Raw genomic sequence first — 24,051 nt, 5'->3', positions numbered from 1 at the left:
TTCTCTGGGGGGGGTATATGTTAAAAAAAAAAAAAAAAAAAAAAAAAACTCAACATGAAGAGTCATCACAGCTTGAGCCAATAAGGACACAAAAGTTTTTCAGTGAAAATTCATCTTTATTGATACCATACATGAATTATCAGACAGAAACCTGGCGAAAAATATAGATATAAAATCACCCCTATGGTGAGGTGCTACAGGAGCCAGCGATGGGTGCATTGCCATTCCAGTTCTGCCTCACATATCATAAACCCTTATTCCCTAAATTAAGTCAACTTAGGAAAGACAGGGCGTTGAAAAGTTACCCCCTAGACTCAATTCTGCGTCGGCCTGCTGAGTTGATCCACAATTAAAAGGAGACTAGAGGTTCTAGAGACAATAAGGATTTTCACACAACAGCCTGCAGCTCAGCGTGGATTTACAGACGCCATTTCTGCCAGTTATAATAATGGAGGAATTTCTGACACTCTGTATGGTTTCTCTGAGAGACCCCTGGTGGGGGAATCTGCTAATTACTGTTCATGCTGTGAGCTTGCTGAAGCTCAGGAGTTAAGCGACATTTTCTAACACAAGTTTGAAAAAACAAACCTTTCGCAAAAGGTGAATGTGAGGTCAATGTTCAGCCTGTTTTTCTTTCATAGATTTGAAATGTTTCAGAAAATCCTCAATCGTATACATTACAAAACCAAACCATTTCTATTTGGTCTGAAGGTTTTTTGGTGAATTTGAACAAATGCCGCGCCATTGTGGCACACTTCCAGTATCTGGGTCTCTTCATCAAGAGGATGACTCACCCCCAAAATAGAGCAACTTCACAGAAAAGGATGACTAATGCTTTGCCTAAAAGGGGTTATTGTTTGTTGTTTCCAGTGGATCTTGTAATTTTTCAGTTAGAGCAGAAGCCGTCAACTGGCAGGGAAAGGCGTAAATGTCAAATACTGAACCATTTAATACACAGGCCAGAACGACCTTGATGCTGCATGTCATAAATAAAAACAAGTAATGGAATGACCCTAATGAGCATTATGTGACTCTGCAGTCCCACAAACTCCTCCATATATTATCATGAGTATTGTACAGGTGGGTTGGACTTCAACAGAATGTCAGTACATAGAAAAATAAATACAGTTTGCTAACATGAGGGCAAAATTCTTGTATCAGTGATTGTACCATTAAAAATCACGTTTAAAAAAACTTTTAGGGAGGCTTTTCATCTCTTTACATTAGATTTGAGTTTCTCATAGTTCTAGGGAGGAATACATAGAATAACTTTTACAGAAATGACTACCTAAAAATATACAATCACAGACACAAACATGAGGAGTAAAGCCAACAAATGATTCTTCATAAAACATAAAACGAGCACAGAGTAATCAATATCTAAAGAGTCTTTACATGGAGCTCCTTGGTCTGCAGCTTTCTTAATTGTGATTAAAAACTTTTCTGGGAAACTTAAGTTAATACAAAAGTCTTTTTTTTTTATTTTACAATCCTGTCAAAACTTTTTAAAATATTTTTTTTTTTGAGTAGCAAATTTGAGAAGTTTTCTTTAATGAGGACCCCCAGATAGAGATTTCAAGACAAAGTAAACAGTTCTGCGATGACATTTGACAGATCCAAACAGGTGTGGGATGGAAATATAGTGAGGGGGAGAGAGGTTTTCAGTGTGCTGCTTTGGAGATGTAGTACAGTTTTTAAAACCCTCACCTTGTTCTCCCAAACTTGTGTTCTAGCACTGAAGCCAATGCACCTGGTGACAGTGTGGTGTCGGACACAGATGGATGACATTATATCAAGCACAGACTTACATGAAAGTTATAACCATCACAAGAAGAATGATTTAACAGCAATACTTATACATTAATATACTGCAGGTTTCTGATGTTTTACAGTTCTTACATTAGCGATAATAGAAAAGAAAAAAGGACACCGTCAATTCATAAGAAAAATAGATTGGAGTTAAACGTGGAAAACAGTGCAAAGGATATTCTGGGGTGTTTTTGTTTGCTTGCTTGCTTGTCTGTTTTATTTCTTAGAAATTGTTTACAAAAATAAAAAAAATTCAAAACAAGTCTAAAACATAGAAAATGAATACACACTTCTTACCACCTGTCTCCAGTACCTCAATGTTTTATGCTGTGGGTGTAGGTGAGTGTGTGCACTCTTCTGGGTGTGTTTCAATGTGTATGTGTGTGTGTGTGTATGCGTGTGTGTGTGTGTTTGTGTGTAAGATTTAGCGTTGTGGTTCTCAACTCCGGTCCTCAAGCTCCGGCACTGTACAGGTTTTTGTTCCAACCAGGTCCTACAAAAACAAATGATTGAGTTTTTAAAAACCGAACGTTGAATTTTTGATGCTAAGAGTGCACACAGATTTCTGCAGCCTGCAAAAAATAATAAGTTAAATAAAAGCTAAGCATTTCTTCCCTGTGACATGAGCACAACAGAAACAAAGAGGTGCGTTGTGAATGGACAACGCACGCCTGCGAGACCCGAGGTTGGAACAAGAACCCACTGAAGTGGTCGCCATGGCGAGCACTCAGAAACCAGGACATGCCAACTTTGGCTCAAACGCTGTGGTGAGCGATGATGGGTGGGTTCAAACACGCGCACACCCCAAGAGCCTCACCACACCTCTAAGAGGACTGACTGGAGCCGAATAGCTAAGGGCCAAGGCTGAGCACCACTGAGCATGTGCAACAATGTGAGGGAGCGAATGGGATTCTGCTGACACGGTCCTTCATGTGACAGCTCAATCAGTCCATGAGCTTTCCACTCTTTCCCTGACCATTCTGTTTTTGTCGTTAAAAGAAAACTGAATGGAACACAAGAAACAGAAATAAACTGAACACGAGTGCCCGAGGCCACCCTGCCTGACTCCTCTTGCTAATGTGTTGGTTCAGGAAGATCCCAGTATGTTTCTAAGCTTTAAAAAAAGGGGGCTCTCTGGTCCCTCAGCACTCTACTGGGATGACTGCGAGTTGTCATTCTTGCTCTCCTGACTGGAGGGAGCCTTGTTGTTCCAGGGCGAGTTTGCCCCCATTGCAGGCGAGCTGTTGAAACTGTCCTCATCCTCCAGGCCGTTCGCCCCATCGAACTGCGTGTTCTCCAGCCGCGTGATCAGACGCTCGTCCTCGTCACCAAACTCCCCTCCCATCAGAGTGGGCTCTCCCACCATCATCACGTCCTAAAGGGGACAGCAAGGGCCGGTACATATTATCCCCATAATACCGGGGGTTCGCGGAGCGAGTGGCTGCGCGGACGAGTTGAACGGTAGCTAGCTGTGATCTAACTTGGTTCAATTCCAGCTCTAGAAAGAAAATGTAACTAATGAAATGCAATTTAATGGAAACGTCACGCCAAGCTCCAGGGACCAATGTATCCCAATTATTAAGTCTGGTATTTATGCGCCTTTACAATCTTAACCTTAAAACAGGACAATGTTTCAGGGTATGTACCCTCACAGGTCAGTAGTCCATGTGGCCCTGACCGGCCCTCTCTATTGGCCAGCAGTGGGCATCCCTGATCCTTGAGTGCTGAATCAGGGGGTTTTCATTCCACCTCGGGTCTCGTTCGCTCATTCAAGCAACCACGTAAGCAAAGACATCAGCGCTGTGTGAACCATGTGCTCTGGTAAACTTAAGGGTAACTCTGAAACCAAGTTGAGAGAAAACCTGACTGTTCTCCTGGAGATCAGGTCAAGGTAACCCTAACCCATGTTCCCAAAATGTATAAAGCGTTTCTTAGAGATCGAGGTCGCTTGAACCTCCTATAGAAACCCTTAACCCAGTGGCCCCAGAGGACCAGGGACTGCCCATCACTGGTTCACATCAGGGGGTCAACCTACTAAATATAAATACTCTCAGAAGTACTAAAGAAATCATTACCCACTACACCTGAATCCAAACCCCACTCCGCCCTTAACCTGCTGCTACAACTATGACTAAACACATGAGAATCCCCCACACCCACACATAACTGTCCTTCATCCCCTTTTCCACCCCTCCACCCCGTCTTACCACCCAAGCCTTGCCCAGCAGATCAAGGAACTTGGAGAGAGGTCAAGTAGAAGTAATGCTTACAGGTACCTGGCTGGAGAGTGAAAAGCTGTTTGCTGGACTCTTCTTTTTGCTGTTGCTGTTGTTATTGTTGCCTCCACCGGAGCTCACGGTGCTTCCACCGGACACCTTTCTTTTCCGTCGCTTGTTTGGAGCTTGTCTGGCTGGCTCAGCTACAAGAAGACAAAAGACGTACAAAGACAGGGTTTTATAAACGTGCATTCATACTAGTTATCTATAAGCCTGAAGTGGAAAAGGGACTGTCATGCATTTCGAGCTGGACATGAAACTGGAAAGGACGCAATTGATGATGGCGATGATTTTTGAAGTACATGCGTTACCTGGAGGGGCTACCATTCTTTGCCACTTTTGGAAGAGGCAGGTCTTCAGGCAGTCTCTGGGGCTCAGACTGTAGGTCTTATGCCTGGACATCAACTCTTGCATTGGCTCCAATATCACACATAGCTATGGGGAAGACAGAGAGGGAAGGAAAGAGCTATGAAGGAGTGTTTGCTGCACGATAAACGACATTCATGTATAAACGATTAAATAACAGTGCTTACACGGAGGTAGTTGAGCGTTGAGTTCGACAGCCCACATCTGGTGATATTCTTAGCCAGCTGATCGAGCATCTGAGGATCCTGAGTGAAGGGTTTAAGAGGTGAGCTGAGTAAGTGCACGTTCAGTTTGTACGATTGAGTGCGCGCGTGTATTCTTTCAAGTCTAGAACTTACATGCATAGCCAATATGCTCCTTGGTAGGACCTCTCTGTGTTGTCTGATGCTGAAGTGCCAAGTCTTGATCCTCATCATGTCGTCAAACATGAACTCTAGGTACAGGCGCCCCTCCACACAAACCTAACCCACACCAGACAAAGTAAGAGTTGAAAGTCGCAAACAACAGAATGTATGAATATTTTCAAATTCAGCGTCACGTTTACTGTACCTGTGTGAACATGGGTTTGCCGTTCTGGGTCACCATGGTGCACTGGTCACAGTCCAGAGACACAAAGTTACTGTGGAAGGACTCCTTCGGATGCTTCAAAACGTAGAACAGCTCTGTGGCACCCCCCTCGAAAATACTTCGAAAGTATCTCGGGATTAACGTCCTGCCGATGGCTGCAGATGAAATGAGATACTCATGAATACCAAACATATTGATAGAATGACATAATGTCCATGTATTGAAGGTGGGTGGGGGGTAGCATAGGGACAATGACAAGGATACATTTAAAAGCATAGTAGAAGGGTAAGACATGATCCTATCAACACTTATAATACATCACGGTAAAAACATGGACATCTTAAAACATCAAAATCATCCAGTGTGAAGATTAACCTTTGCATGTAGGAGCTGAGTACACATATTTAAATCAATATTTTCTCTTCTCATAAAAAAAAAAAAAAGGTTCTTACTATATCGTTTGGGTCCATCTTCCAGACAGAAAGTGATGGTAAGCATGGCGTCATCCTCAAAAAACTCTGTGGTGAACGCATCCCACCAGAGATTGTCACAGTCCTGCGAGCAGAGGAAGAACAACAACAGTTTTTAATTCACCAGCATGAAGAAGAATAACTTTGAAAGGCGATTCATTAAGAAGTATAATCAGTTAAGAGGTGCTGAAGTCTAAAACAAGATTTGTTTATCCTGCATTGAATAAATGAATACATTATGTTTTCTTTAAAGAGGAGAAGAGGTTATAAGAGATGTGAAAAACACAAAAACATTAAGTGCACTAAAAATAGAGACGCACTGATTACAGTTTCTTTGAAAAAACTTGTTTTCAAGTTTTTTCAAACTAATCTCCCCCAGCGTCTCAAACCGTTCATTTTTTGTATTCTCGTGTATTTTATATGCCGTTATATCTGCAAGACATGTGTTTATATATGTGAAGTAAACCACAAATTATAAAAATGATCAGTCACAATAATACATGAGTGACATTTTCAGCATTCAGTTCAACTACTAGAAAGATATTAACAGCTATAATTAACTATTTCTTTACCCAAAGTTGTTTAATGACAAATAAAGAATAAACAGAGAAGTTTACAAACTCTGGTCAATCTGTGCTCCTTTAACTGAATCCATTTAGACAGAGGAACCAGAAACTATTGTTCCCTCAAATGTTCTGTTTTTGCAACACCTTCCTCTAATCAATAGAATCCTTGTTGGCGTGAACAAAGAGAGAGCAGATGTGCGTGCTTCATGAAAGTCAACCACTTAAAAGCAAGAGACTCTGGTGATCAGCAATTTAACACAAAAGGTTCAGAAGTACAAGTGTTATAAATAAATTGGGTTTAAGGGGTAGGAACACAGCAATTTGGACATCAGATGATTTGTTTGACATTCTGAAAATCTTAAGGTTAATGTGAACTGTCTGCACACTACAACATGCAGACACCCATGTCAAAAAAAAAAAAAAAGCACATCTCATTACATGCATTCAGTTGCACTCTTCGGTCAATAAACAGTTGGCACTCCAATTATGTTTCAGCCAGGTTGATCAGATAATCCCATTAGAGCCTGAATGTAAATTAAGTCAGTGAGTTCTCAGGATTCATTTTCTGCAAAATCCCCAGCATGGTTAGCTACAGATAAACGGCAGCTGGAAGAGGAAAATCTGAAAACATGGCATCAGTAAATACTTCTTAGTTCTTCAGAGTGTAATCAAACATCTTTTTTTTTTAAATTGAGCTTCTTCTATTTTCTATGTGAGTAATGAAGCGACTCTCACCTCTGTCCAATTCTGTAGCCGTTTGTTCAGCTCATATATCCGGTAATCTGTCTGGTTCCCGTACGGTGTGGGTCTCCTGAAACAGAAAATAGAGCGGTTGATCAATCATTAACGCTCCAAACTGTAAAAGAACACACTCACACTTTATTTTACCACCGGAGATGTAATGCTACATTTAAACAAGCCTGTAATTTAACCAGTTTGAATTACTTCTGAGGTAGTACAAACTGCAGCTGAATGGTCACTTATAAGGGTCAGGTTACTCACCCCATTCCAGGCTCCATGTATGACGGTGGGTACATGGGTGTGGGCCTATGAGAAACCAGAAATATTCAATTCAGCAACAACATCATAAGCAGCATCGTGTGTGTGTGTGTGTGTGTGTGTGTGTGTGCACTTAACATACAATATGGCAAATTATTTTTATGCCATGACATCTAAACAATAATCCTAGACCTGCTGAGACATCACATGACAGTCAGATTGTTGATTTAGATGCTGTGTGTTCAGCATACATGAGGAACATGAAGATGAAAATCCACATTAAATCTCAAGTGAAGGGCCAGGAAAAGAGTTTAAAAAATAATCAGCACTTGCATAAATAAGTGCTTTAAAAAGCAATGAAGTAATGAAGGTCGTTTCTTTGCTCATTTAGAAACATTTTGTGTTCAGCTCTCACTTCATTTTATTCCAATTTCACTGTGAAAGATGAGTTTATCAAGGAGTTCAATGTGCCATGAAAGACACAAAAATATAAGACTTCAAACATCAGTACAGACATTTATTTAGACATCTAAAAAAAATAATAATTAGCATCTAAAAATAGAAATCTTTGACAAGCCAACAACCTACAAAAGGGAGACATTAGTGGAGAATCATTTACCTGATGTAATGACTGTATAAATGCAAAGACACTTCTTCATTATAACCTCAAACCTACCCCACATCTCTGTCCAGCATAGCGCCTGGGTGGAAGGGGGGAAAGCTGCCGCCGTTTGGGGGCTCCTTAGGAGAGTACAGCTTGAATGACTTTGACGAACAGCCTGCGCACAAGCATGCAGCAGGAGGAGGAGGAGGGAGGAGGAGGAGGAAAAGAGAACACAGATTTAGAGGAGATTTAGATTACTCTAGATTTAGCTCGTTCAAATCACAGCATCATCTAAGCAATCTGATGTTGGATGATTTTGTTGAGATTTACTCCAATAAAAGCACTTTGCCAAAACAATTTCCTGCTGCTTTCATTATCTAATGCATCTTCAATTTGGTAAATGGACAAGGAAACAAACAATCACTTTAAAAGAAAAAGTAAAACAAAAAAATAAAGGAATATGTGTTACTCTACAGCAATCTGAGAAAATAGTCAGTGAAATGGCGAGATACAAGCAGGCGAGATGTTCTGGCGAGTCTTTTTTCAACCATCCCCACCATTAAAGGGAACCCTCTTCTCTGCATACAGCCCCATGTAATCCTAGCCACGCTCTGCGCCGTGTGTTTCCCCCTCTAGTTTGCCTCTTCTGCCCATCCCCCAACTCGCTACCCTGGCTGCTGTTAACCCTTGTCTGTTCGGATAAAAGCATTCACGCTCCAACAATTCAGAGGCCTGAGAAAACATCTATTCTACATCTCTCTCTACCCAAGGAGACCTCACACAGACAGCGGCCGCCTGTAATTAGGTCTGACCAAAAGATATCTGGGATGCTTGAGGAGAAACAACCCTGGGAAGTTGACCCAGACTAGACCATCACAACACATTGTAGTAAATAACCTTACTTATCTGCCCAGAAAAAAAAAAGTAAAACCTTAATGAGGGACTTATTATTATTCGTCATTAGCGAAACATCACATACTAATAAACGTTGAGATAAGGCAGACCCTTTTAATGATTTTAATGTGCGACCAGCCTGCCTGTAAATCAGACAACTGAGGGCAGCGAAATCCAAATTTGTGGCTTTGATTTAGTCTAAACTTTAGGGCTTTAGGATAAATCTGGTGACACAATAAGTATCGCGAAAGACGGGTTATGACACAATATATCGGAGAGAATAGGCCTTAACTTTACTAATGAGTCATTTTTGTGTTTTAGCATTACATTTCTGGAACTCATGGATGGCATCCAAGGTAGACTTTTCTTGGTTAAAGACAAGACAAACACACATATTGACAGGGGGGGGGGGGTAAAAAAAAGGACATGGGGTTAAATTAACCTGCATGAACTCTGCTCCATCGTCTCGGCTCCTTGAACAACTTCATTTAATCTGGCCCCCCTTTTCTTCCTTTAGTATATACCAGAGAGTCATGGCAGGTCATCCTCTCCTCCCCATTTGTATGGGCTCCAGAGCATTTAACAATGGTTTTCTAAACATTTACCTCTGACCTAATGCCAACCCTCTCAAAACAGCAACAGCCATTAGCCCCAGACAGCATTCAACCCCGATGTGTAGTCTTTGTTTTATCTGATGCACAAGACAAATTCCCTTACAACACACAAGAGAGTCCTATATTCTCTCATACGTAGCACCACCGATTTCTGCATGACACACAGATTATCCAAACAACACATTTAACCCATGCACACAATATCTGCAGATTAAATCATCCTCTCTAACAGAAGCATATATATATATATATATACACATACTAATAAGTGAAATGCATCACCAAGGGAGCATCCTTATCCACAATCAGTCCAGAGGAACACGATTAAGATGCACAACAACTCTCACAAAAAGGTAGACTTTTAATTAGTGGGACTTTGATGCTGTTTATTCCGCCCAAAGTGTTCACAGCAAACAATAGCCGTGCATGCAGAGGCTGGCCCCAATCCAACAAAACATCCACAGCAATGTGCAGTGAGGCACATATACAGGTGTCAACACACTGTTTTATTAATATGCACGGTGCACAAAAAGAATAAGAGACTGTACTCCCTTCAAAAAAACAACATTAGGCGTGAATTGAGCTGCAGGGCCGCATTCCATTTACCGTTTGAAGGGGTTGCCATTGCTACACTCTGCACACAGCTAGCTGCTAAAGTACCGTCCCCGTCAACGCGCACCCTGTGAATTCAAAGCGCTTCTTCGCGACCTGTTTTTGGTGAAGCATTGTCGTTTGCAAAACAAACAAACAAAAAAAAGTACAGTAGCTGTAAGTTGGGAGTTTACCTGCAGAGAAAGGTCCACCGAAACGCGGTGTCGCTCAACACCTCTGCTCGGTGTTTTAGCCACCTAGCCTCGCAGCTAGCCTTCACGGCTGGATGGGGGAAAAGGCTGCAGCTCCGCTCCGGTAATAATAATGATGCAGTCCGGCGATATCAGAAGGTAGAGGATGAGAGACGGGAAGTAGACAACTCACGCTAAGTTTGCACCGTCCTGTCAATTAAGCGATCCCCCAAAATGTATGTTTTAAATGTCATTTGTTTGAGGGGGGAAGGCTCTACCTAATCTATCCACTACTACTACAGGACCCTTTGTTCCTGCCAGCCGAGACACGAACAAACAAAGGCCCCGCCTCCTCCTCCTCCTCCTCCTCCTCCTCCTCCAGGCTCCTCCGCCCATCACAGCTCACAGGCCGGCCTCACTGACAGGGGCCCCCCCCCAATCTGTCCTGTCCCCGGACCTGTTCCTTCAGGAGCCCCAAGGGTGCAATGCTGCTACAGGGGCGATTCTAGAGCCGGTTGAGGCTCACTGACAGGGGCCCCCCAATCTGTCCTGTCCCCGGACCTGTTCCTTCACCAGAAGCCCAAAAGCGTGCAGTCAGGGGCGATTCTAGAGCCTGTTGGGGCTCCAGGCAAAACATTTCACAGGGGGCCCCTTCAACCAGCGTTCATCACCATTAGCTCTTTTAGTTTCTCCATACTGTAATCTGTTCTGCACATGTTACATTTACAAATCATCCCTGCACTCATGTTCACTTCATTTGTCTGTCTACTCGCCGTTACATTGTATAGTTTCTGCTTATAACATGTCTACACTCATGCACTTTAACTTGTGTCAATACTCTCCATTTACTACTCTGTTTTTGCACATTTACATTTAATCTTTCATATTTAAGACTAGTAATGCTAAGTTAAATCCTGGTTGTATATATTCACATTCTTAGTTTAGTACTTATTTACTTTGTAGTTAATATTATATTATGATTAGATTTGCTAACATTGTGTTTTTTACTCATATTGTGTGTTGGATAACCTGCTGCTGTAACGCCACAATTTCCCAGTTTGGGATCAATAAAGTAATTCTATTCTATTCGATTACATCTTTTTAAATCTTTGGTCCTCTTGGTCTCAGCTCGTGTTGTTGGGTTCTTGTGTTGCCTGGGTTCTTATAATGGTTCTTGTGATGGTCGGGTTATATATGTCTGTTGGGTATCGTGCACTTTGGGTTCTTTTCTGTTGAATTGTATTTAATTATTTTTGGTATTTTTGCATTTGTTATGTTCTTGCTGTTGTTTGGTTTAGTTTGTTCTTGTTTTTGTTTTTGCTGTTTGTCAAAGCACTTTGTAAACCTATGTTTTTAAAAGGTGCTATATAAATAAAGTTATTATTATTATTATCATTATTATTATTATTATTATGCCATCAATGATCGGACACCCAAAAAAAAAATTACCAAATGAGAAGTTTTTACAGATTTCAACTACATTTTATCCATTAGCATTATTTTCAAACCATGTTTATAAAGGACAGTTAACCCTTCATTTTCCCCCGTCAACTGCCATTACAAACTTTGGTTTACAAAGCAATAGTACATGCAACGATTGACAGAATTGATGATTGATAGATTGATAGATTGATAGAATTTATTACTGTAAATATTTACCTTATTTTATTTGATCTTATTTGATCTTATTTTGTTTGTATTGCACCGTGGGACGGAGACAACATCCCGCCCACTATTGTCCTGGGACCCCAAGCAGTTGCCTGCCTTGCCTGTTGACAAGCAGCGTCTCTGAGGGGGCTGCAAGGTGGGTCCCCACTGAGATGAAAGCTTATTAGCCTATTGCGACCCCTTAATACATGGCAAACTGAATGGATGAAAAAATCATTTTCCACAGTTTGGAGACCTCGTTTGAATTCTGACTGAATTTAACAGTCTATGGTTCAAGCTCTTCAATAAAGCCAGACCTGTTTTATATTTGTACTGTGCCAAGTAGCAAAAGACAAATAGACTCCATGTTTTGTCACTTCATAATTCTATAAAAGTGGATAACTCTTCAGATGGTTTTTGAATTTTAAAACTACTGTAAACTGAATAATCGCCTGTTAATGAATAATAATTAGGCTGCTTTGGCATAAATATTAAATAGTGCAGCTTAAAGGTGGACCTTCAATTTTGCAACATCTACTGCTGGGAATCAGGGGAAGTTCTTGTCCTTATGCATAACACTACTTTAATACACATTTTAAGTTAATTATTCATCTGGTGCTGCAAGTACTAAATATATTAAGTTCATGTAGTGGAGTAAACAAGTACAACATTTCCCACTGGCAGAAAATGGAAATGCTTAAAATTAAACTGAACTACATCACAGTAAGTATTAAGTAAGTAAATCTAAATGGTCACTTTCTTCCTCTGCAGACATGACGCCATTGGATACAATCCATAACTCTGCTCTCACATTTATAACTTGTTATGTACAGCATTTAAAATGACATAGTGTAGAATAAAGTTAGAGGCCACCCATGAGAGATTAAGGCCAATTAAAACATGAAGCATATTTTAGGATTTTTACATTATACGCAAAAACAAACAACTTCACTTTGAATTAACGTCTAGACTGTCGGACATTTCACAGTCACAAACTGGGAATAGTTTTAACTTTGGGACAGTTCAAATCTGTTCAGAACAATGAAACAGTTCAGTCATTGTGCTGAAACCTAATGAAATGATAATAATCATTAGTAATGATGTGATGATTATTCTGCTAACACAGCCTGAACTATGTGTACCAGCACTGGTCTCCTTGTGCTGCTCAGTCCATCCTGACCTTAAAAATCCCCACATAAAAGAAAGAAATGTTTGATTTACTTGACTTCCTTTAAGGACAGGGAGTGTGATATGCTGTTCTAAAATATAACTAGTAACCTAAATAGGCCATTCAATTCGAGCCAAGTTTGTAAAGGCTTATGAAAAATGATTAACTTGGCTGATGACTCAAATCCTTTAGACCGCAGTCCCGAGCCTGCCATAGACTCAGATTATGTAAGCGTATAATCTGCTGCCTCACTTTTAATCAATAACCACTCTGATGTTTACATGCAATATATTTGAAGACCGGAAAACCCTTTGTGGTCTCAGAGTGCATTTCAAACTCAATTTGTTCAGGCTTTTACTTGAGCTACCAGTCAGTTTGTAGAATTATATGAGCGAGGAGTGCAGATGAGACACAGTGCATTTCATTGAGAGAGTAAACACATCGGACACACGCCCGTCACTTTTTTTTGCTGCTGAGTTGAGACTGGAGCAGAATGGCACAAAAAGAAATCTGCTTTATATTCATTTATGCGGAAACCTAGCAATCAATAAAACTGCCTAGAGCTGGATTCAGATGTCATTACAATGCCTGGAGTATATTTCTTTCAATTGTGCCCACTTCCCCAGCTGCAGCCTGCTCTTGTTACCGCAGGATCAGCTTATATGGAAACCATGCAAAGCCCAACTCAGTTCTTTGTAGGTGAAAGATGCAACTTAAATACTTGTTCTTGTAGTCCCTGTTGTTCTGTTTTAGAGTTTCCTTCAAAAAGATAGAAAATAAAGCATGAAGTTAGGACTAAACATTTTTTAATAACAGCCACATTATCAGGTCTGACATGTAGTTGGAGAAGGATTCTGCAGTCTGCTGTCTGGTCAGTGTTGATGGACTGACACAAGCAGACATTTGACAGACAACATCTCCCTCTGCTGGCAAATGATGCAAACATCGTCCTGGTAGGGCTTCAGAAAAATAGTAGACAGGCCACAAAAAAGATCGTCAGGAGTTTTTCTGAGCACAACTCACAACATTTTTAAAAGTATAATAAATAGAAAATCTCTCTTTTATATGATTTAATTAAGTCTTTAGCCTTATTATCCTTTTCATTATTATAAGACCCAATTGCTCATAGCATAATGCTACATGTACACTACTAAAATATCAGATGACAGCATATTTATTTATGAGCAAAATCATGAGCATGGACGGAATAATACAGTGATTGGGTGTATTTGTTTAATGCAGGCCAAGAGAATTTTAGAAATGACAATTCATACAGAAAACATCGTCTAACTTTAAAAAATCTCACTTTTCTGCTACACCAGGTGAGTCATGATTAAATGTTTCTTTATCTTAATTATAGTAACATAGATATGAGAAAAAAGTCTGCATGATTTGCTGTAGTATATCCAGATGGAATGCACTTTCTTGTCATGGGTTTCTTTGCACTTTTTCATGACGCTTCTGATGTTTGCTTGATGCACTTTGAATTTCCTTGTTGCTAAAATGTCTATATGTAAGTACATGTAGATACACTTTCCTTGCCTTTGAACAAATGCAAATATGGATTAAATAGCGCCCAATATGTGAGACATTCATGCATCATTGTGGAAGTCTTTTCTGAGAATTGGATCCTGTTTCATCTGTGTTCAGTAACAGTTACACTCAGTACAAACATGAACAGAGAACCTGGCGAGTATGGCTGACAGACAGTGATAACACTAAGTGTGGTACAAGAATATGGCAGTGTTACTCTTGAGAACTCGGTACTATTTCAGTCACCGGAAAACTGGTCTCGTACTACACAAGATCTGATGCTCCCTCTAGTATTTTTAGATGCCTAACTCGTGCAGTCAGACCACATTGCAGCTTCTATTTTATGCAGGGACCGAGTGCATGTATTCCCACTGAAATGCAACTGAATACACTGACCTTGGTGGAAACTTGGGTTGTATAGAAACAAGTTTAACACTTCAGAAAACACTTTGAAAAGTGTTCATACGTCATGTATCTGTAACTGACCTTATGACAGAGATAATGAAACAGTAGTGGGAAAAATCTGCAGCGAGCTGGTAAACGGCCTGTTTCTGTCGCTGCTTTTCTTAATGCCACAGTGGAAGCAGAAAACTGTGAAGGAAACTGTTGTGACACCTGCCTGGTGGTGATAGCAACAAGACTGCACCCAGAGGATGCTACTGTGGCCTCAGAAGAGGAAGTTAAACGGCACGTGTTCGAGACAGATGGACGGAAGCGGAGGGGAAGCTGGTCTGTGAATGTTGCTGTGGTGGACAATTACAAAGATCACAGATCTGAATCAGGGCAGAAGGAACCAACCTCTGAAGAAAGCTTGTAGAGAATCGCAGTCAGGAATTGACATTTTTTCATCCCAATTTTGGATGAAATATCCAGAGGAACAGCAGCAAAAGGTCAAGGGCTGGAATCAAAGCATTTGGCCCTGGGGCGAGGACTTTGGCCTCTGCACAACGGGGAAATAAATGTTGTGACCCACTGTTGTTGTTGTTGTGTGCTGTCTCCTTAAGCCCTGTTTCCACCAAGCGGTCCGGTTTGGTTCTGTACAGTTTGGTGCAGTTTGGTACGGTGAAACCTTCACAGTCAACCATATTACTTATCGTGAATCTTTGACTGTTTCTGCAGCATGCTGTTAACCACCTCTGATACCTGACATCTACCTGGCAGCGCTGTTTACAGTCATAGAAATGAACTACATAGAAATAATTCATCTTCTTGCTGATTGTGTATTTGGCCTTTGGAGGTCATTAAGAGGCATCCGCATTCATTTCAGTCTTTTTCATGACTTTCTAAAAACTTCTCACAGGAGCTTTTATCCACTGGAATTTCATTTAAAAATTTTATTTGAACTCTTTTTAAATGTTTTTTATTTATTGTCCTGCACTGTATTAATTACAGTTTTCTTCAAAGCTACAGTGAGGAACTTTTGTTTTTTGTCTAATTGGCGCCCCTTGTGGTCAAAGTGGCACATCTCATCTCAACGCTTATCTCCTCCTCCACATGGCTAATTATTGTTTCCTGATCAAATATCCCATCTTGCTTTCATTTTACGTTCCAATATGTCGCTCTCTTTGATTCTTTTATCCTTAAAAAACGTTTATTCAGGCACTTCCAATCTGCGTGCTGAGAATTACTTCTTCAGACACTGACCCTGGGCCGCCAGTGACAGGCATGAACAACTATTAAAAAAGAATCTGTCTTCTTCCTTAAGGTCTTGATAAGTTGTGCAGGTCATAGAGATGCATCAGTATTCATTGAAGTCAGTTTAAAAGAAAGATAAAAACTTATCACAGAGCTTTACAAACCTCATCAAGCCTGTGAGCTTCTTGAAGAACCTTGTGACTCTATAAAAAGTCCTCTATAAATACAGATTATTATTATCTTCATTATGTACACATCATTTCCCAGCCAGAAATATCCTTATTCTCACACGCTTCCACGTACACAGGTGGCAGAGGGATACAGCTCTTTTTAACAGCTCTGCGTCTCTCCTCACACATTTTGTTTTCTGCGCAGCTCTCTCATTTTCCATCACCTTCTATCTAAGCATCAACTGGCTTTCATGTTTTAAAGACTCCACTGCGTCTACATCCCTCACACATAAAGGTGCGCTTTGATAGAAAATCATTTTTCCCATCCCACACATTTAGTTTCCTCCCTCCTCCTCTGGGCTGCGTGGCACATGGCAGCTTTGCTCTGCCATCCTGTCGGCCTGCAGCAGATGTGACATCATTACCCCCCCCCCCCCCCCATCTCTGACTCCCCAGCATCTCTGTCTCCCACGCATTCCTTCTCTCTCTCTCTGCCTCTGCACACACAGCCATTTTGATCTTGCAAACAAGATCTGAGAGACACACTCTGGTGGAGAGAGAGAGAGAGAGAGAGAGACAGAGAGGAGGGGGGGGGGTGAGGAGATGGGAAGAAGTGAGGGAAAAGAAAGAGAGTCGCAGGCTTTCAGCGCAGTGAGATAAAGCTGAGGCAGTCGTGTTGTTGTGTAACGGTAATCAAAAAAAGCCCTGGTTGTTTGGCTGCCATCTTGGCTCTGCTTTAAGTCACTTTTCTCCAATCAGGAGCCATGTGACTTTCTGCATGAGGTAACACCACTGTGGCTGCAAAAAGGCAGCGAGCGAGGGATGAGGGAGTGACACAGAGGGAGAGGGTGAAAGAAGAGGAAGAGGGGGAGAGAGTGAGATGAGGAAGGCAGAAATGGGAGGGAGGGGTGAGGAGAGGGGTAGGCATGCTTGAGTGGGTGCATGGGAGAATGGAGGGGAGGGGGTATCTTCAGCTCAGAGGCAATCTATTTTTACCATTTAGTCAGAACAAAGGACGGTGATTGGCTCCGATGTGTTAGGACAGCTCTCCTTCAAGCGGGGAACAAAGCCCCTAAAAAGGCTGATTCACAGCAAAGTCACAACAACAGCGGGATGTCACAATGTTGTCAACCAAACCAGACAGACAGGAGAAGTCTGCTCTTCATTATGGGCCACATTCTGTCACATGCAAATACGCTCGCTTCAGATTCCTCCCGTTCTAAAACGCTCTGACCCAAAAACAACACAGAGACTGGGAGGAGATGAAAAAGAGAAAGTGATGTTAGAATAAGAGAGGATTTGTTTTTTCTGATGCAGCTTCACACACAAAGGGATCAGGAGGATCTTCCATCCGCCATCATGCAGGAATGTAAACAAACCAGCCTTCAAATATAATGATTTACAGCACACACACAGAGAGAGGGAGAGAGACAGAGAGAGAGAGAGAGACTGCAACCTGGTGTTGATCAATGCTGTTATCTGAGAGATCCACCAGCCGTAACTTGTCCTAGTAGGCTCCTCGTGAAGGTGTAACTGCAAGTGTAAACCTGCGAGTGTTCGAGTGTTTGTGCTCTTTTGTTCGACCGTTGTACTCGTTGCATCCTTAACAACATGTGGCTGCCATTAAAAGTTTCTGCTCTGTCAACAGAGGGAGCAAAAAAGGGAGCAGAGATACTGGAAAACTACAAGGGTCAGCGAAGAAGTGAGATAATAAGAGGAAAGATCTGAGAAAAGAGCATCAAGCTGAAGCCTCTCTTTCTAATTTTATTCCATCTGATAGCCGACTGCCAATGAATCAGAACAGCGCCATTAAAATGAAACTGACACTCTAATTCAATCGGCCTGCTTTCTGAGATCCCCCCCCCCGTCCCCCCGTCCCCCCGTCCCCCGAGCCGATGCTACGATTCAATTTCTATCTGTTACTCGCTCCCTCGTGCTGCCCGGAGCCCGTCCCCTGGCACTGTGAGGGTTTCTCTGTGCACATGGCAACCGTCTCTGTAGTTCTCACCAAGGTAATGTCAAAGAAAAAAATTGCTGGAGAGACAGGATTACAAGATCTACTTGATTAAAAAAAAAAAAAAAAAGGTAAAAACATGTTGCTTGCAAACGGCTGACGTGCAGACAGACTCAAACGTTAGATTGCATTGCCCTTGCTCTGAAACAGCAGCATTGCAGCAAAGTGTGGATACTTAGCGCCGATAAATCACCATTACGACAGCAGTAAACGATATTACATGCAACATTTGTTAAAAGCTCAACAGAGGGGCGTCAAGGTAGTTCAACCTTGTGGAGTGGAGTGTTCTTTGCAACAAGGCTGAGTCCAATGTAATGCCTGGTTTGATTTCCAGCCCTGGGCTGCATGTACCTTCTCTCTAATACCCGACTTTCCTGTCTGTTTTCAACTGTCCCATCTTCAATAAAGCAAAAATGAAGAAAAAACAATACCCTACTCAACTTATCCTAGCTTTAAAAATGAAAAAAGTGACAAAAAGTAATCTTAAAAACTTAATCTCAGCATAGGAGGTCGACTTTAGGGAAAGCTAAGCGCCAAAACTGCATTAAAAAGTCAAAATTATGCAGGAATGCAAAATGCAAAGTCACAATGACAAAGGGCTGTATTTAAACAGCAGCTTAACACCGAGATAATTAAACTCTTAGTTTGTCTTATTAACTCGTATATAAACCCATTATGAGAGAGACGAGCTTTAAAACATTTGCAGTGAGTAAATTGAAGTACTTTTGCTCCATTCTGCTCTGCAATAAATGTGAAAAAGTAATTCCTGTGACAGTGAAGAGGTATTTCAGGCAACTCTTCAAGACATAAAAGAGCAGAAATAATCAAGAAGCATGGCGTACAGAGGCCAGATTAAGCCGAGGGAAAGAGTGAAAGAATCAGCAAGTGAAGTACTTATTGATACCTCAGTGTCTCTGTGTGTGTGGTAAAACTGAAAGAGCCATTGATCTGCTGCACAGCAAGCTAGCGTGACTGAGAGGCTCTGCTGAACAACTCAATCCCAGAGTGTGGTAGCCTCAGTCCATAACCTTGTTTTAGGACATGTGTTGCGAGTGCTTCACCAACACACTCGCGCATGCACACACACACACACACACACACACACACACACACACACACACACACAAAACTCACACTCACACAGCTTGACACTGGCCCTGGGCGGCTTTGCAGCACTTTTTACATAAGTCATCTTTCTGACAGCACCACTGAGTACAGAGACGGTGGAGGAAAGGAGGACGAAGAAGAGAGACATAGAAAGAGAGGAAAAAGAGTAAACTACTCACCGGGACAAGCACAACCTCCAACAGACATCTTCTCACATGTTGGGCTCTGCTCGGAACGAAACAGCTGCACTCAGTCCACGCGCTGCTGCTGCTCGCATGGGCCAACTCTGAGAGAAAACAAGACAGGCAGAGGGGTGGAGAGATTAGAGGGAGTGGTACAAAGCAGGGCATGTACAGCACAACTACACTCCTCTCTCTCTGTCAGAGGCAGGAAGTTGGCAGTGGTTGCTCTAGCTGCATCATTAATAGGCATATTGCAACACAAGTGGGAGGGAAAAATGAGAGAGGAAGAAAGAAGTCGGTACAGTATGTGAGACTGGAGTAAGTAATAAGGAACAGAGCGAGGATTTGTGTGCCTGTGAAAGGAGGAGAATGCAGGAGGGAGGCAATTAGAGCGAAGGAAAGGGAAAGGAGAAAAAAATGTACAAGGTGCGTGTGTGTTACTGCGTGTGTTACTGTGTGTGTGTGTGTGTGTGTGTGTGTGTGTGTGTGTGTGTGTGTGTGTGTGTGTGTGTGTGTGTGTGTGTGTGTGTGTGTGTGTGGCAGTGATGCATCGTCCATTTTTGCCCGCTGCTGCTGTGGGAGATAAACATACTCAGTAGGAGCCCAGAGGCAGAGGGTCATTACTGCCAAACAAACACACATACATGTACAAACACTCCATCACACACACACACACACACACACACACACACACACACAAACACACATACACCCCGCCTCGTTGTGTGACAGATTTCCATCTCTCTTTCTGTCTCTCCTCCCCCCCCCCTCTCTCTTGCCTTTCTACTGCTGAGAGAAGACTGGTGTTAATCACTACAGACAGTATCGATTAAAAATGCAAAGCCCACCTGGAGCGCGGGGACACAGGAGACTCATGGGAGAGCAGGAAGAGCGTGCACCGTTCGACCGTGCACGCGCTCGAACCCAACAGGAGCAGCATGTAAACAATCAGACTGTTTGCCTGGCAGCCTCTGCCTCTTTCTTTTTCTTTTTTTTCTCCCTTTTTAATCTCACTTTACTCTGTCAATTTAATCTCCTCGTCCTGTTGATATTACCTTGACCTTTCTGCAGCTCATTGTTGCCTGATGTGATTTTGTTTCATTTCCTCTCCCTCCTCCCCGTCTCTGGTTTCCCCTCTCTCTGTTCATCCCATAACTTCTCTTGGCTCGAGCCGGCCTGTTCTCCCTGCCAATAATCTCATAATCTCACACTTCACTACACAAACACACGAGCACATAACTGACACCCGTGAGCTGGATATCTTTGTTGCTCATGTGCCTGATCCTGTCAAATGGATATCTGCTCGAGCCTTAGCGCTGACTTACTGTGACTGGATGTGAGGAATGGAAAATGGTTTTACCTGGATGGGAAATCTGTACGGCAGCTCAATTAATCAGACCAATAAAAAAAGAGGATTTCCTCTGCAGATATAACGTCTGACTTGATTGATATGAGCGCGTAAAGTTCCATTACAACTGAACTCTATACAATAAAGAGTGAATGGATTATGCGGAGCAGAGAAATCTAATCAGTTATCGAGATACAATTGACAAAGAGTTTGCCAAAAAGCAAAACACAAAGACCGCATGAAATATAAGTTGTCAAAAATGACGAATGAACAGCTGGAATAAATGGAAAAATAACTAAAAACTGAATTGTAGAATAATCATAACAATTAAGCAACTGCCTTGAACTACTTAAATGCCTCTCTTTCGACGTTTTCATTAAAACCTCAAAACAAACGGCAGACTTTTTGTCATCCAGCGTTTTGTCAGGGAGTCAAGTTTTCTCTTTAATGGTTCAAAAAAAAGGAAACACATTGGAGCTTCATGTGAACCCTTTTCCAAAGAGAGTCTAACACCAACTCTTTTTAATCCATAAACACTTGTATCTTTACTTTTTTCACTTTTAGTAGCTTGAAGAAACTGGTGAACATTTACAAAAAAAAGGTTCAAAGAAAGTAGAATAATGTTCAAAGTGATGCATTAGTGGGTATAATTAAATCCTCTTCTGTCAGTACCAAAAATATTTGTACAAATGCATGCTTAACACTTGTGAAATAGTGTGACATGATGATGATAGTGCACATAAAGTTGCTCCTGTGTGTTTTTCTTATTTTCCGTTATTTATCTTCTTTTCTGATACTTGTTTGGTTTAGCTCTTGTAACTTCTTAAAGCTGTACCGTCTCTATTATGAACATGCTGCTGAGTTCTGTCCGGTTTTCCCAATTTTCCAAAACGAGGATAAAGTGTTTCTGATTCTACTTCTGAAAGAAATCTGTAATAACATTTCACTTTGTTAGTGTTTAACATCCTCTGATTAATAAAGTTTCAAGTTTAACATAACGTGACAAATGTTTCAAATTTGAATAACTTTAGTCCATTTCTTTCATGAGAAAGATTGTAAAACACTCAGTCTAGTGTATCTCCTGCCCTTACAACCCCCCCATGTAAGCTGAAGTTTAACAAACCTCACATCTTTGCTGTCTGCCACTCACAACCAATCTACTAACAGCAGACAAACAACTGTCTCCTCCGAAACGCAAGCTGACAGGCACATTCCCCACACACCCGCACGCAGGCGGCAGCAGCATCACAGCTAAATGTCATACACGGTGTCAGACACTGTTCTCAGGACTGAGACACAATGAATAACCCTGCGGGCCTCCTCTTCTTCCCCCCCCCCCCCCACTTTACTTGTCTTCTCTCCCCCCCTTCTTTTTCATTTCACCTTCACACAGTTTGTGTCGATTTTTCTGTTTCAGAACGTCTTCTCGCTCTCATCTCTCGCTGCTCCTCTGTCACCATGTCAGCCCTTTGTGCGCGTGAAGGTTGTGATCTGCAGCTTTGACATTTACAGAAAATCCTGCCACTGTGAAAACGTGGAACTCTGAACAAAAGGCTGGACGTGAGAGATAGAGGGAAGGCAGAGCGAGACAAAGCAGGAGAGAGAAAAAGAAAGAAGAGCGCAGGAGAGGAGGGGTGCATGAATGTGATTTGGGAAATGGCTTCTGTTTCCAGGAGCGATTAGGCTTTGATGCTGCGCTCTTCCAGCACTGTCAGACATGCTCTCCCGCTTCCTGCAGCAAGATACAGAGATTCCCGCTCTGTCAACACATCCACGCATCGCTCCAAAAAAACTGCTCTGCGAGAATGATGAAGTTCCCCCCTCTGCTCCTTCTATCCACTGTGGGAGCATGCAGCAGCAGCAGCTTCATAACACTGTGTGACAGACAGCAGAGTGCCTGCACGATCACACGCTTACAGCCTGTTACACTGAGGTAAACATCCTGCACTAAAACACGCTTTCTGCATGTTATCCTCCAGCAGCAGACACTGTAGTACAAGCCCTGACAACCTTCTTTTACCTTAAATTCAAATTCAGAAAAAAAAAAAAAAAATTTAAAAGCACCTGGTGCCACACTTGTTATCTCAGGTGAGTTCACGCCATCAGCAGCTTACCTCTCCGTCTTTTGTCTTGCAGTTGTTCCCGCTCCCCACCCCACTCTCCTCTCTTTTTCTTTTTTTTCTCTCACAGACAAACACTCTTAAACATCCTCCGTCTCTGCGCTTACCTTTTGTCTTCCCTCTGCGCCCACGCTCGCTCAAAAAAAAAGTCTGCCCGGGTCAGCCACGCAGAGGAAACCAAGCTGCGCCAACAGAGAGAGCGAGAGAGAGTTGGAGAGAGAGAGAGAGAGATGAGCAGATGCAGATAGGAGAGACAGATGAAGAAAAAGGGGGGGGGGGCTAGCTGTGTGCAAATTGGATGATGAGAAGGAAGGAATGAAGGAAAGAGGGAAGGAAGGAAGGGAGGAAGGGGGAGGAAAAAGAGGAGGGGGGGCAGTTCTCAGCTGCACTGGTATGAATATGACGCAGAGGCAGCAACCAGAGCCACTTCTCCTCTCCTCTCCATCCCTCCATACCCACTGAGAGAGAAAGAGAGAGAGAGGGAGAGAGAGGGCACTGTATCCATGGCAACGGCAGAGCAGCGGTAGGTAGGTAGCAGTAAGGAAGTGTGTTAGGGGCACGGTGGTGTGTTCCTCTCTTTCTGTCTGTCTCTCACACACACACACACACACACACACACAGACGAGCTCGTAAGTCTCTCAGATGAACAGCGGAACAGCTAACCTCTGTAGAGGACGAGCTGCAGAGTGTGTGTGTGTGTGTGTGTGTGTGTGTGTGAACATGAGCGACAGAGGATTCATTAAAAACCTGACAGGTAACAGGAAGCAGACAGGCTGGGTCTATGAGTTTCAGACACTTGGAAACAGGCAACAAAAAGCGCTTCATCTAAAGTACAACGAAGGGTGATACGAAACACTGCAAACACTCTGATTTGAGTTAGAATGTCAGACAGTGATTTACAAAAACTTGAAAAACAAATAATCGAACAGACTCAAAAATCCAAATTAGCAAGAGGTTTACTGGACTAAATTTAAAAAAGAAAAAATGTTCTGACTTTCTTCTTTCTTGTACTTTTTTGTTGATTGTTCAAACTGGAACTGTGATGCAGATAATGGGAAAATAAAGTGGATCAAGTGGATAAAAGACTCTGAGAAAATGTATGAAAAAGCTTGAAATAGTGGAAAAACAATTGATGTTTGTAAAGTTATGCATATGGGTAAAGTTACACTAAGCTTCTCTC

At 42.1% G+C, this 24,051-nt stretch overlaps 1 protein-coding gene across 7 annotated transcripts; it reads right to left on the bottom strand.

The window, feature by feature from the left end:
- Window positions 1-95: 95 nt before the first annotated feature.
- On the bottom strand, window positions 96-23,112 carry ldb1a (LIM domain binding 1a). Of its 7 annotated transcripts, none has more exons than XM_061039727.1 (12): window positions 22,979-23,112; window positions 19,401-19,507; window positions 7,730-7,832; window positions 7,057-7,101; window positions 6,790-6,865; window positions 5,471-5,573; window positions 5,001-5,173; window positions 4,790-4,912; window positions 4,619-4,696; window positions 4,397-4,520; window positions 4,080-4,228; window positions 2,309-3,184 (listed from the first exon to the last, which is right to left on the bottom strand). In XM_061039727.1, exons 2-12 carry the CDS (start codon window positions 19,426-19,428, stop codon window positions 2,960-2,962), a joined length of 1,227 nt encoding a protein of 408 aa, XP_060895710.1. In that variant the 5' UTR covers window positions 19,429-19,507; window positions 22,979-23,112; the 3' UTR covers window positions 2,309-2,959. The 7 variants fall into 7 exon arrangements, with proteins under 7 accessions (XP_060895714.1, XP_060895715.1, XP_060895710.1 ...); XM_061039728.1 differs by having other exon boundaries at window positions 22,866-23,007; XM_061039731.1 differs by lacking the exons at window positions 2,309-3,184; window positions 22,979-23,112 and adding an exon at window positions 96-2,302 and having other exon boundaries at window positions 19,401-19,559.
- Between the last annotated feature and the right edge of the window lie 939 nt (window positions 23,113-24,051).

This window comes from Labrus mixtus, chromosome 6 (genome assembly GCF_963584025.1).
Source record: "Labrus mixtus chromosome 6, fLabMix1.1, whole genome shotgun sequence".
Classification (NCBI taxonomy): Eukaryota; Metazoa; Chordata; class Actinopteri; order Labriformes; family Labridae; genus Labrus; species Labrus mixtus.
The sequence above is the reverse complement of the archived record's forward strand: the minus strand, read 5'-3'. Positions and strand labels throughout refer to the sequence as shown.